Source organism: Lissotriton helveticus, chromosome 6 (genome assembly GCF_964261635.1).
Source record: "Lissotriton helveticus chromosome 6, aLisHel1.1, whole genome shotgun sequence".
In the NCBI taxonomy this organism is placed as follows: domain Eukaryota; kingdom Metazoa; phylum Chordata; class Amphibia; order Caudata; family Salamandridae; genus Lissotriton; species Lissotriton helveticus.
Window position 1 is genome coordinate 1,404,966,394 of NC_136067.1, and position 13,426 is coordinate 1,404,979,819.

Here is a 13,426-nt window from a genome sequence, read left to right on the forward strand (position 1 = left end):
AAACAACAGTAAAGTAATGAAGTAAAAACATAAACACTTGCACTGAAGGGAATTTCTTTGTATGTGGATTTGCTCCTTGTGAAATGGCTGAATGCAGTCCCTCAAAGTGAAGTTAGCCAGTGACTGAGTAGGCTGCATGCTGTAGTGGGCGGAATCCAAATGTGAATGACACAACAACAGACCAAAGGATGGAGAGAGGTGGCCAAAAATACATTATACATATAATTTTAGTAAAATCAAAGTGTCTTGGCTAACATCAGACCTTACGAGTCCGGAAATGTCTGTTATATAAACTGCGTGCTTAGAAGGCAACCGGCTTTTACCTGCCACATATTTCTTATTAAATAGTTTTTTGATATCATTATGCTAACAAAAATAGGCAATAGAACCATTCACCCTGTTTACAAATCAAGGCAAACACAATTTTCCGAATTGGAATGGCTTCTCATGACCAATTTTGTGTTTTGGATTTAAAGAACATTCCCATGGAGCTAACTGTGCCTAGAGCAGTGCTCAGCAATATATAACACCAAGATTAACCCAACTGAAAAGAACTGTTTCTTGCAGTGCTTTTAGAAGAAAATACCATAGTCGGAAAATACTGATTTTAATGTTGTGTTTATAGACAAGCTGTTATTGTCTTCAAAAGTAATTCATACACAAAATTGATTTTCACCTTTGTTCTTCCTCCCCATCGTGGAGTGATTTAAAGTAATGGCGGTGTCTGAATAAGTGAGTTTGCATTTGTGTTATTTTGTACTCAATCAAACAACATATATGAGTTTTATATGATAATTTACCTACTTTCACTTAAAATGTGATATTATTTTTTAAAAACGTGTTTTTTTCAGGGGGATAATGTATTAATAAATACATATAGTGGAGTACTGAAGATCTCGGATTTCGGGACTTCTAAGAGACTTGCAGGAATCAACCCATGCACTGAAACCTTCACAGGTATGTTCTTACAAGACCCGAATGTACCTCTAAGTGACATTTACGTGCACAAAATAAGCTTTTATAAATGCATATCTGCATATGATGTGTTCATGCATATATCAATTGTGCTTTTATTCATAGTGCGGTTGTCCACCTCGATCTCTGGAGCTAAGCGAGGGGTTAATACACAGGAAAAAAATGACTGGCCTGACATTCAACCCTCAAAATATTTCACCTGTACACCTATCCAGGTTACACAAACTGAATATGCAGTTTTTGTTCTTTTTCAATTTTGGTAACAGGACAATGCAAGCTGCTCCTGCTACCCTTGAAGGAAAACAAGCGCATTGTTAAATACTCCAGTGCTTCCTATATTTTGTGTTACTTTAGCTTCTAGCTCCCCTTTGACATTGAGCAGGAACAGGGTCATCTTGAAGGCAATCTCAGAAATGTGCTGTAGAGCTACCTGTGGTGGTTTCTAAGGCACATGCATATGTACTGCTTTGCCTGCTGTTCATCCCCTACATGTCTCATTCGACACTTCCCATTTTTCCATCAACCAAGATAGACAAGAAGTGTACTGTGAACTCGTATTTCAAAGTATCAAATTGTTGAGAACATTTTTGTTATAGCTTTTTGAGCAGGAGTATAATTAAACCGTGCATTGCTGTACCTCTGCACTAAGACTGCTATTCAAAGATTATAGGTGCTGCCACTATCTCATCCTCTCTATCTCGTCACCTCAGTGTTTTCTTGCTGCCTTAGTTATTTCCATCAGGTAGTTTGTTTGCTGAGACTTTGGCGTCTCTTAAGAGCTTGAGGCTGCACATAAGTTCTAATACCTTAATTATCAGAAAATTACAATATGTCACCAAGTTGAGAAGTACACTATAAATATCCAGCTACAAAGGGTATGAACAAATTCAGTTACTTGCAGGTCATATATCCTCCCCTTAACAATCTTCTAGATTTTCTTGGCTTCAGGTAGGAAAGGTGTTAGAAATGGGATTCCTGGTTGGCTGACGTTTGCGGCCAGGCAGGAATCACCACTCTAGTCAGGGTAAGCTAGATACACACTAAAAGATAACCTGTGCTCACCCTCTGGTTGCTTTGCACAGAGCAGTCAGGCTTATCCAAAGAGGCAATGTGTAAAGTATTTGATGCATACACTGACACACAGACACTTAGAAATATAGAGAATATTTATCGGAGTAAAACAAGACTAAAATGACAAAAATCAAATCATTAGAAGTCGAGATATGAATTTTAAAGATCAAATGCAAGAACTGTGCTTAGAAGTCATTAGCAGTCAAAAGGTTACTTGAGGTTGCGAGGAACCGGTGCAAATCGAAGGTTTCGGCCAACCGCGATGGAAGTCAGGCCGGTTCCGGGACCTATGCATGGCCCGCTGAGAAAGTACCTTGGATGGAGCAAAGCGTCGACGCTGAGGGCATGATGCGTCGACCTTTTGCAAACAGTCGGGTCACTGCATTGTCGTTGAGCTTTTCTAAGATGAAGGCAAAGTATCAAGACGCACAGAGTGTCGTCGTCGGGCCTCTGTTGACTCGTTGTGTGGGCTGGTATGTATTGTACCTTACTTCATGAATAGGATATTTCCAAGCACTGTGTGGCCATTTTCAATGGATCCTCTTCTCCAGGGTCATCTGTTGCTTCTGGTGGTGCTTTTTATCACAGTTTTGTACTTCTAACAAGCTCTCTCATGTAGACTCACCCCTGCAATGGTAACCAGAAAATGCCCCCTCATTTATTTCTTCATATTTGCAAGTTCAACCCTCGTTCAATGTCTTTATGAAATGTAATTGTGAGCATCCAGGCTTTCTTCCACTCTGGCTGCTAACATGTCTCCCGCTTTCTGTGCCCTGACCCCTGAGAAGGTCTGTTAATATTTGCATGTTGTTTGTGGAAAGGTGCCTCTACTTTGACTGTTATTGGTGCCAGCCTGGGATTGACCAGACTTTTTCTGGACCACGTGTACGCATCCTTTTCAATGTGTGTCATCCAGCTTCCATATGGAGAGTGCCCAAAGTTCCACTCATGTGGCACCCCTACAATTCTTTGGAATTACATCCTGGTGCTAGCACAGCTCTTGGAGGATCACCCTTAGGTGCATGAATGAATCCGTGAGTTCCGCTGCTTACCAGTTTTTTTATTTTTATTACGGAGCCCTGTCCCCTCTGCTTCCTTCTCTTCCTGATAGAGGGATTTCCAGCTTTCTCAAATATTAAATAGCGCTATTGTGTGCACCTCCTTCAACGTGTGATCACTTTTTGTGCCTGTCATCTCAGTGTAGGGATTCCAGCCGATCTAGAATTATGAAGCTGTGCTTTTTCTAGATTCCGCCTGCTAGGTGTGTGTTCCTTCTTTTATTCTGCAAGGGCTGACTCCCTCCACGACTGATTGATGCACCTTATTGTGGTGTACATTCAACCAGGAATCCAAAATGTGCCGTACTGTTTACTGTTGCACTCTGTTTTGTGCTCTTGGCTCACTGTATCTCTGCCTTCCAACCTGGGCTACCACCAGCAGTGTCGGGGGGGGAGGGGGGGTGAGGGTGTTGGTCTGGATTTCCACTGCCTCCGTGCAAGGGTGTCAGCTGCCCTCGGGATCCTAGAGTTAGGCTGGTAACTCCAGAGTTTTACTTCCATCAGTGAGCCTGACCATGGCGCCTCTGCCAAATGTGGCTCCCACACCTGCTGCAATGCCTCTGCACGTCAGATATGAATGACATTCCACCCTGCCTCTAGCAGCTCTTCAAGGTCGCTTCCCCTTGCAATATTTCAGAAGTCACCCAGGCCTTTCCTTCTTTTTGCGAAAGGAACTTGTCAGTCGCCATCTAACTTTATAGAAAATACTCATTTTCAAGCCTGGTGTTAGCCATGACTTTTGGATTTTGCAAAATGTATATGTGTAATATGATTATAGTGTCTTTCAGCCCGCCTCTTTATTTATTGTTCTTTTATTGTATCATTCATATTTATGTCCCTCCCTGTACAGCCTGCGGGTGCATTTGCATCTGAGTAACGGCATGCTTCCCTTCAGCAAGGACTTTATCTACTAACTTATTCATTCCCTTAAGGGCCAGGGACTCGACGTCAATGTGTACTTTTTGAGACAAACGTTTTTTTTTTTGCATTAAGTAATTTTTTTTCAGATTGATAAGGAGCTGGATCTTCTCGAACTATAACTATAACATTTTCCAAAAACCACGACAAAATAAAACCAGCCCTGACAAGACCAAAAGGCTGACAGCCAACACCCAACCAATGATTGTCATGTTTCAGGAGCTCTTGGAGTAGATCAGGAGCTACAGACCTTTGAGTCTCGTCCACCAGGCTTCTTTACCACGCATCTTTGTAAATCAGCCGTTCCTATTACCTTTGTATACCATGCCACTCTTTACCACAGCTTTATTAAATTGATAAACCTCTTAATAGATTTTCTTCAGTGGACGCAGAAATGATTTACCCTCCTCTTCTATTGATCTGTGAACCCTGTTTATGCTTGTAGTTCTTCTGGGAGAGCCTTCTCATCCAAATTAGTGTTGTTGTTTTATTAAATGTCTTTCAGAGTTGTTAACAAAGATCTGGGTTCCCCATGCAGTACATTTCGTTAGCCTATCTCGATTAGATTTTCTTTCAAGTTAGACTCAGCCTAATCGTGTAAACTGGGTTTCCTTTTCCAGTGCGCTAACTTCTTACAGTAATTCTTGTGTTCACTCTTTTAATCCAAAGAGACTAGTTTTCTCGTGGGGAGTATATGCATATCATGAGTTAGGAACACATTATTATTTCAGTTGATGGCTAGATGAAAAGAGCCGAGTTTAAATGGTTTCTTGAAAAGTTTGGAGTTTATTTCATTGAAGGTAAAGTATAAAGCTTTAGAAGAAAGGTATAATGTCAGCTGTGTTAATTTTCTTACAGAAGAAGCAAATGATTTAGTACACACTGATCTACTGACTGTCATAGGGATATTGAGGGGTTTGACGTATTATTCATTACCTGTTCTGTACATCCTATAGACAGCAAAGCACAGACCTTTGGTTAGGAAGCCTGAGGGACTCCTTTACTTGGGAGATGTTGCAATAAATATATGCTCACATTAAGATAAAAATATGGATCAACAGTGACATCCTCTGCCGGGAGATAGGGAACATTTTCTGACAGACATTGAGGGGCTAAGCTACTTATGGCTTTCTTTATTGATTAACAAGCTGTAGTACCTGTAGCCAATCCTTCATTAAAATGAAGGTTCAGGAGAGGAGGAGCCACGCGCTGGCCCAAGATGGCCGTGTGAGTGCTTTGCTCCGTCGACCCCTTTCCCAAGCTCTAGTATCCTGCCTGAAATCCTGCACTTGTGCCCCACAGCTTTGTAGCAGAAAAGAAGCGACCCACGTCGCGGTGTTCCCGGGTCATCGGCGGCGTCCGGGGACTGAACTACGTTGTTGGAGGAATGCGGCCTCTCACTCGCCCAGACCGGGGACTGAAGTATGCGCTGAGCCTGAGGTGGAGGCGATAAACACCGGGGGCCGGAAACCGGAAGTCGCCGGTCCGGCCGCGAAACTGCAGAGCGGACGGTCAGCGGTGAAGCAGTGCTCTGGCGACCGGCGGCGGCTGGTGATTCTCCTGAGAGGCGCCTTATCGAAGCGCCTGAGACGTGGCTGGCCCGGGTCTGCTGGGAGCCGACCCAAATGGCGCTCCCTGACTGGGGAGCGGCAGAGGAATCGGATCGTAGCGCTCGCGGCCAGGAACTGAGGCCATTGTGAGCCCCTGTGAAGAAAGGAGAGGACTTTCTCGAGGCGGCCCCGGGGCTGCTCGGCCAGAGGAGGTACGGGGCTCTTGGAATCGGCGGGGGCTGGCGGTCCCTGTCAGAGAGACTGGGGACGTGGCTGGCCCGGGCTCCGGCTGGGGGCCGACGAGAGTGATGTGCCCCGGCTGGGGTGTGGTGGCTGAGCTGAATTGGGGTGCTCGTGGCCAGGAGCTGAGGCCATAGTGAGCCCCTGTGAAGTGTGGGAGAGGCGTTCCTGCGGCGGTCCGGTGGCGGTGCGGGCCGGCTGCCGCCGACTGAGCCTGAGGAAGGACCGGTTATATTGCCAGCAGAGGAGGAGCATATATACCGTGAGCTAGCGAGCTAGCCGGACTGCGCAGAGGAGGTGAGCGGGGGTCCGGTGTGTCTGAGGGCAGCATCGAGCAGATCCGTTGAGGCTGGTGGCAAGACTGATCAATGATGCCGGCCCACGAGGGGGGGTGCCTTTGACGCCCCCTCTGTGGGTTGAAGACATCCGGAGGTGGTGTAGGTGAAGCAACAGGCGCCGGTTCACGCTCACACCGGGGACCACAGACCTAATACATGCTAGCCCCCTCCCCCATATGGCTCTTCATCGATCGTTGATGAGAGACCGTGAATGCCCCTGAGGAGAATGAGCGTACAAGTTTGGACCGTCAGTCCCCGCATGAAGTTGCCTGTGAAGAGTGGACCTTGGTGGACATAGAGCAGCAGTGTAGCAGAACAGGTGACTGGGGAGCAGGCGACTGCCTCGTGAGTACATCCTGTGGTGCCTGGGGTGCAGGGAGTTCTCGGAGTCCGTTGGGGCGGTGTCAGGGCTCCCCCACCCGGGATATAAACTGGTGAATCTGCGCTGTCTGATACCCAGGTGGGCGTCACGTCTGGTGGTGGAGTGTGGCAGGTGTCAAAATGGCAATCAAGCCGGAGATGGAGAAGCCTCCTGTCAGGTCTTCGAAGGGGTCAAAGCAAACACAAACTAATAAGTTAGATCATAACACAATACCCCGAAATTCCCCGACCGAATCGAAGCGTTCCAAGTAGTGGAAAGTTATTCTCCCGGCTCTTCCGCGGAGCCTACACACACTGATGTCATGGCGGCCATCAGAGGGGTCCAGTCCTCCTTGGGTCAGAAGATGGAAGTATTGGACAATAAACTCGATACTGTCACCATTGAGGTTAACCTGATACGTGCCGATCTCAGGAAGACGAGCGAAAACGTCAAAACGCTCGATATTAAAACCGCTAGTTTAATAGACGACATGGAGTTGCTGAAGCGGGAGGTCTGTGATCTTAAGACTTCTAGGGATCTAACAAAGAGGAAGCTAGACGACTATGAAGGGAGAGCTAGGCGTACCCGGAAAAACGACATAGTTCGCTACCATCTGAAGCCCAAGGGGCTGAGCAACTTCTTTACAATTGAACGAGCCCACAGGGTGCCAGGGGGGAAGCCCGAGCCTGGGGCCCCCCCTCGTCCGATGATCGCAAGGGTGCTAAACTTTTGAGACAGAGATGCAATCCTGCAGGCAGGATGCACTAGCGCCCGCTTGTGATATGAGAACGCCACACTCTCCTTTTTCCCCCGACTTCACTCGGATGGTACAGAAACAATGGCAGAGTTTTCTCCCGGTAAAGAAGAGACTAAGGGACAAGGGACTAAAGTATGCAATGATGTTCCCAGCTCGTCTGCGCGTAGAACTCGAGGGGACCGCCTGATTTTTTGATAACCCAGAGGTTGCCTCGGACTGGTTGGACAGCAGACATGCGAGTGGTTCAGAAAAGAGAGATGATGGAGATATTGATGGTCAGCGGGAACAGGAATGAAGCTTGGTACATCAGGTAGCGGGATGGATCTGTGGCTGGGATCGCACAAGCTTCCTTGATATGAGACAGCTGTGGGAGACCCGGCGCTCCGGGACTATGTGTGGTTTTTGAGCTGGAATCTAGCTGGAGATAGGGCCAAATCACAACACGCGTGCACTCAGAGCAGAATATACGAACATGGGGACAGAGCAGGTAAACTGATAGTGTGGCTGTAGAAGGGAGATTGGGCGTCAAGGCTAGTGTCGGAGTTGCAGAAAGGTGACTCCGAAAAAATAACTGACCCGCAAATTATAGCTAGCGAATTCTCGGAATACTACGGTGAAGTGTATACCTCCACGGGGGAATTCCCTGAGGCAGAAAATGCGGCCATGATACACGATATTCGTATGCCCAGATTATCGGAGGACGATCAGAAATACCTAGACTCCCCTCTTACAAATGATGAAGTGGCGCAGGCCATTAGGGGAGTGCATTCCGGGAAGGCCACCGGCCCAAACGGTAGCCCTGTAGAACTGAATAAACTGAGTGCAAATAGGCTGACTCCGTTTCTTCGCGCATCGATCAGCGGGTAGCCAATATCGTCGTTATCCATAAAGCAGGGAAGCCCACGCTGCAATGCTCCTCCTACAGGCCCATTTCGCTGCTGAGTGCTGAGCCTAAAATTCTGGCGAAGCTCCTGGCGACAAGATTGGCCAAAGTCATTACCAATAATATACTGAGTGTTTGGAGGGTCCAAGGGGAAACAGTTTATAGACACAGTAGGTACCTGGTCCCCCAACTTATATAGCGAAACAACAATGGAGGTACCTTCAGTCTGAATGAGAAAAAAGGACCCAAGTGGTGTCCAGAAAATGTGCATGCAGATCACACTGTTGATCTTACGAAGAGACAGTATTATGTCATATCAGAAAGAAAGTGAAAGAGGAGAAGATACAAAGTCTGTTGAGACTAGAAAACAGTACCCATCAGCCCACTCAAAAGCGGAATATCGTCATCTGGGTGGTAGGAGAAAAGGTGTCCTATAGGCTCATCCTCAGCCAAAGTCTAAGGTTGCCTGATCATGGACCCTTCAGATCGAAAAATCCAACCCACAGAAGACAGGATGTGAGCAGACAGGGCAGAAAGAGAAAGTTGCAGTGCAGGAAATAAAGGAAGAGTGCTCCTGATGTTTAAAAATGCCTAATCCGATGACATAAGATAACTTTATTGGGTTTGACCATCAAATTGGCATGATTAAAAGCAGTAAGCTGATAGCATGGAAAAAATGGTTTGCTATCTATCGTGAGTGTTACTAGGTCGACATGTTTCAGCCTTTAACGGCTTTCTTCAGGACCATAATGAGCTACCGCAACACATACTTATCGTGAATAATGACCAATGTCCCGTGGATTCAAGGGAAAAAGGTGTATCTTCTCCTGTATATATAGTGTGGGAAACAAAAAAACACAAAACATCATGTTAAGAAATATACATAATGTGAATGCACAAATCATAAAAAGGCTTTTGTATTCAGCACTCACCCTAAATGCAGGGAGAGGAAACCTCACCTCGCCTGGCGACTGCTCAGGTAAGAAGGAGGCCACGCACTGTAAAAAAGTGCATGAAACAAAGGGGAAGTTAACTATACTTGAAAACACTAGTTCCAAACAGCAAAACCAAACAGGCGAATGAGTAGGACCGGATCTATAAGAGAGTCCCATAAAAACCCAACTCAGAGAGAGATTGGAAACAACCCTATCTAAACAGAAGGGTCGTTAAAAACCAATAGGGTTTGTTAAACCATTATAAAACTAGGCGTATAGGCGCTAGATACATGCCAAGAAAAAACGCTGAGCTAGCTTTAGGGCTAAGAATCTCCAAAGGCTCTACAGAGGCAAGTGCAGAGCTCCAAAAAACCTTACCTCTCCGTCGTTGCCTCGGGTCTGTGGACTGAGCCGAGGGGGAGGTAACGGACTCTCATCATGTGAGTGTATTTAGAGAGAAGCGGCGGACCTGCGAGAAAACCTCACATCTACAACCCTGCTATTGGAGGAGAGGCTGAGCCAATCGTGAGCGATGTCAGCTGTGTAGACGTGACGGGCACAGGTGACGCCTATCAGCCGGCTCTAGTCATGTAGCGGACCTGTGAGAGAGTTCTCTGTCAACTCATCGCTATTGGTTGACTGGCATGGGCCAATCAAGAAGCGATGTCAGCCAGGTAAACAGGAAGCGCGCGGATGACGCCTTCCGCACGGAGTACGCTGTAAAGCTAAACAAGAAAAACAGCCACACCGTGTAGCGGAAATTTAAAGGAGACGGTACTCAGAAAAAGGACATTGGTTGAATCAATCAGCCAATGATAGTATGTCAAAAGACAAACATCGCCCGTGGTGTAGTATGGCATCAGAGAGAATGCGCATGCGCTTAAATATCTGCATCAGACCCAGTATAACCACTACTGCAGGAGTTGTTTACAAACATCAATGTGTATCAAACAGTCCCACAAATACAGGGACGAATGTCAAGTTTGAAGTGCATAGCAAACCTAGCATAGTTAGATATAACCACACGTAGGCTGCAGGTAGGCAAGAGACCATATGACTCGTGCTCATGTTTGGAATACTCGCTCCTGAAAAGTGTCCTATCTAAGTCATAATACTAGTGGGTCATTAGTGGCTGTCGGAGTCAAGCGGATGTGTCCCAAAAGCGGACATCACCCTTTAATCATGGGCGGAGTATCTACACTAAATGTGTGCACAGACGGTTGCAAACCTCCATCATCTACACAAGTGTGCAGAGGCTAAAGTTGCAACCAGGGAATATCATCATTCAGGCCTTCGCTGTCCGTGCGAAGTCTGAAAACCCACTTTTGCTCTTTCCTAAGGAGGAACAATGGAATATCAGTGATGTGGCTGGGTATATAGGGTTGTTCTAAAATCAACCAACTGAGTTCGTCCGGATGATGTTTTTGCTCAACAAAATGTGTTGTGAGGCGGGTGGCCTGTTTACTGCGTCTGATGGTGCTTTTGTGCTCTTGGATGCGCACCTTGACCTTCCTCGTCGTCATGCCTATATACTTGAGGCCGCATGGACAAGTGATCTGGTAAATGACTTTGTCACTGTTACAGTTCGTGTGGTGCCTCAGTAACCATGGACGGTCGGTGCCAATGTCAACCTCGAGGGTCTTCTTGGTTTGGGCACAAACTGAACAATTTCCGCAGGGATGATGTCCCCGTACTGGAGGGAGATTCCACAAATTGGAAGTGGATTCAGCTGGGATGTCCCGGGGTCTTGTATGTACAAGAGCATCTCTTAGGTTAGCTCCTCTCTTGAAGGAAAACATAGGTACCGGGATATGTTCTCCTGAGCTGTTAAGAATCCGCCATCTTTGTCTGATGATTTTCTGGATGGTGGACGAGGAGGTATTGAATGTGGTGACACATACCATACGATTGGTGGGTGGTTTAACCACTGGAGGTTCTAGTAGGGCCTCACGGTGGTTGTTGGCGGCACGCTTAAGGCTTCTGCGTACCAGTGATTTTGGGTAGTGTCGTGCTCTCAATTTCCTGGAGAGATCACCCGCTTTAGAGCGAAAATCAGCCGTGTCGGAACAGTTCCTCCGGACCCTGAGGAACTGACCAAAAGGGAGGTTCTCCCTCAGGGAACGGGGATGATGGCTGTCAAACCTGAGCAGGGAATTACGTGCCATAGGTTTGCGATATAGCGAGCTAGCCAAATGTCCTTCTTGTGGAAAAATTGTTAAATCCAGAAAAGGAAGTTCGGTTCTGCTGTACTCTAAGGTGAACCTGAGGTAAGGATTCTGTGCATTTAGCCATTCATGAAAAGACTGTAATGATTGTATATCTCCTTTCCAGACAACTATGATGTCATCTATGTACCGTTTCCACAATTTCAATTGATGAAAATGTGGATTGGTGTCATTCAGTACATGTTGGGTCTCGAAGCAATGGACATAAAGGTTCGCTAGACTTGGTGCGAATTTGCTGCCCATGGACGTCCCCGAGATCTGTAAATACAGTGATTCCTCGAAGGCGAAAAAGTTTTCAGTCATGGCAATCCTTGCCAATTCCATGATAAATTGGACGGGAGTGGCACTGTCCCTTGGAAAATCTTCTAGGAGGGTTTTGACCGTCTCTAGTGTCTCCAATTGCGGTATACAGGTATACAATGATTCGACATCAAAACTGGCTAAGATGTCTGTGTTGGTGTCGAAAGCAACATCAGGTAGTTTGCGCAAAATGTCTTTTGTATCCTGAAGATATGTAGGCATGGTTTTAACAATTGGACTCAGAAAGACATCAACAAAAGTTGATAATGGTTCCAACAAGGATCCAATGCCCAAAATAATGGGGCGGCCAGGAGGTGGTCTGGCCGGTTTGTGAACCTTGGGGAGAGTATAAAAGTATGGAACCGTGGGACATTTAGTGACTAGAAAAGTGGCCTCTTGTGGGGTAATCCAACCCTCCGTACTGGCTTCTTCCACTAGATATTTGATCTCACTCATGAGTCTGGCAGTGGGATTGGTGGTGAGGGGGGTGTAAAATTGTGTGTTGGCTAATTGTCTCAAACACTCAGTGCGGTATGTGGTGGTATCTTGTACGACAATGGCTCCCCCCTTGTCCGCTGGTTTGATCACTATAGTAGCATCCTTGGAGAGAGTCTGTAGGGCAGTTCTGTCTCTTCTCGAGAGATTCTGAAAATTCCCTTCTTTGGAAAAATTGATAGATTTAAGATCTTGCAGCACTGCTGCCTCAAAAGTGCCAACCTTGGGTGGTACTTGCTGTAATAGAGGCAAAAAGGTGGATTTGACTTTGAGCCCTGTACTTACATCATCAATCGGTATGGTAGGTTCTTTCTCCTTGAAGAAGTAGTGTAACCTGATGGTCCTGAAGAAGCGCTCAATTTCACTCCTTAACAAAAAAGGTTCAACACAGTTTGTTGGAACAAATCCAAGGCCCTTGTTGAGGACTTCCTGTTCGCTAGGGGTGATGACCCGGCTACTCAAATTCACAACCAGATCTTCCCTAGGCTGTGTTGTCGAGTCTACTGGCCTCGTTTGTTGTGGGTCGTCGGGAGATCTTGATCGACTGCCCATTGTACGTGGCCTTGTCCCTGGCCTCTCCGCTTGCCTCGGTTCCAACCTCGGCCCTGTCCTAAAAAAGCCTGGTTCTCAAAGTACTGAGGCTGCATAGGATAATGAGACATAGGTGGGGGAAATTGAGGGTAACCCCATGGGGCGGGTGGCCACCATGGTCCTGTCTGATACATGTTACCCCGTCCATTGTACCTCCTATTGGATCGATTATTCCGTCCTCTGCCCCTTGGTAGGTTGGTTTCCTCATTGTCAGAGCTAGAGGAATCGGTGTCTGAGGAAGTGGCATAAGAGGAACCCTGAGTGTTCTTCTGTTTGTGAGAATCAGTGGGGATGTAGTTATCACTGATGTATGGATATATTTTTTCATGAGAAAATTTAGCCAAATCCTTTTTGAACTTTTCCATTTTAGCCCAAAAGATCGGTTCCTTATACTCTTTGTTGGCCTTATTAGAGTCCTCTTGTTGTTTTTCAAATTTCTTGGCTGTTAAGGTGGTCTGAATTTGTCCTTCAAGGACCTGGATCTCGACCAGAATCGCATCTGCAATTCTTTGGGCTGTGGTGATAATTAAAATAAGCCAATCTCTGGTACAACGCCAGGCTATTAGAGACCAATCCTTGACAAAGGCCTTATCTGTGAGAAAGAGCCTTGGCGCGTTGGTCACTATAAGACCTGTCGGGGTACACTTGCCGTGTAGATATTCCGCCATGATCTGACCATGTATAATGGTGCGGGAATGACTTTTTTTAAGGTTAAGTACCGTCTCCCAG

The 13,426-nt window shown here is 46.4% G+C and overlaps 1 protein-coding gene across 2 annotated transcripts in view; it reads left to right on the forward strand.

Annotated features, from left to right (window-relative positions):
* MAP3K5 (mitogen-activated protein kinase kinase kinase 5) overlaps positions 1–13,426 on the forward strand; it is a 1,111,277-nt gene that overhangs the window by 879,390 nt on the left and 218,461 nt on the right. For both annotated transcript variants that reach the window (XM_078649188.1, XM_078649189.1), the window contains exon 18: positions 852–957. In XM_078649188.1, coding sequence (XP_078505314.1) covers positions 852–957 — 106 coding nt within the window. The remainder of the gene's footprint in view (positions 1–851; positions 958–13,426) is intronic.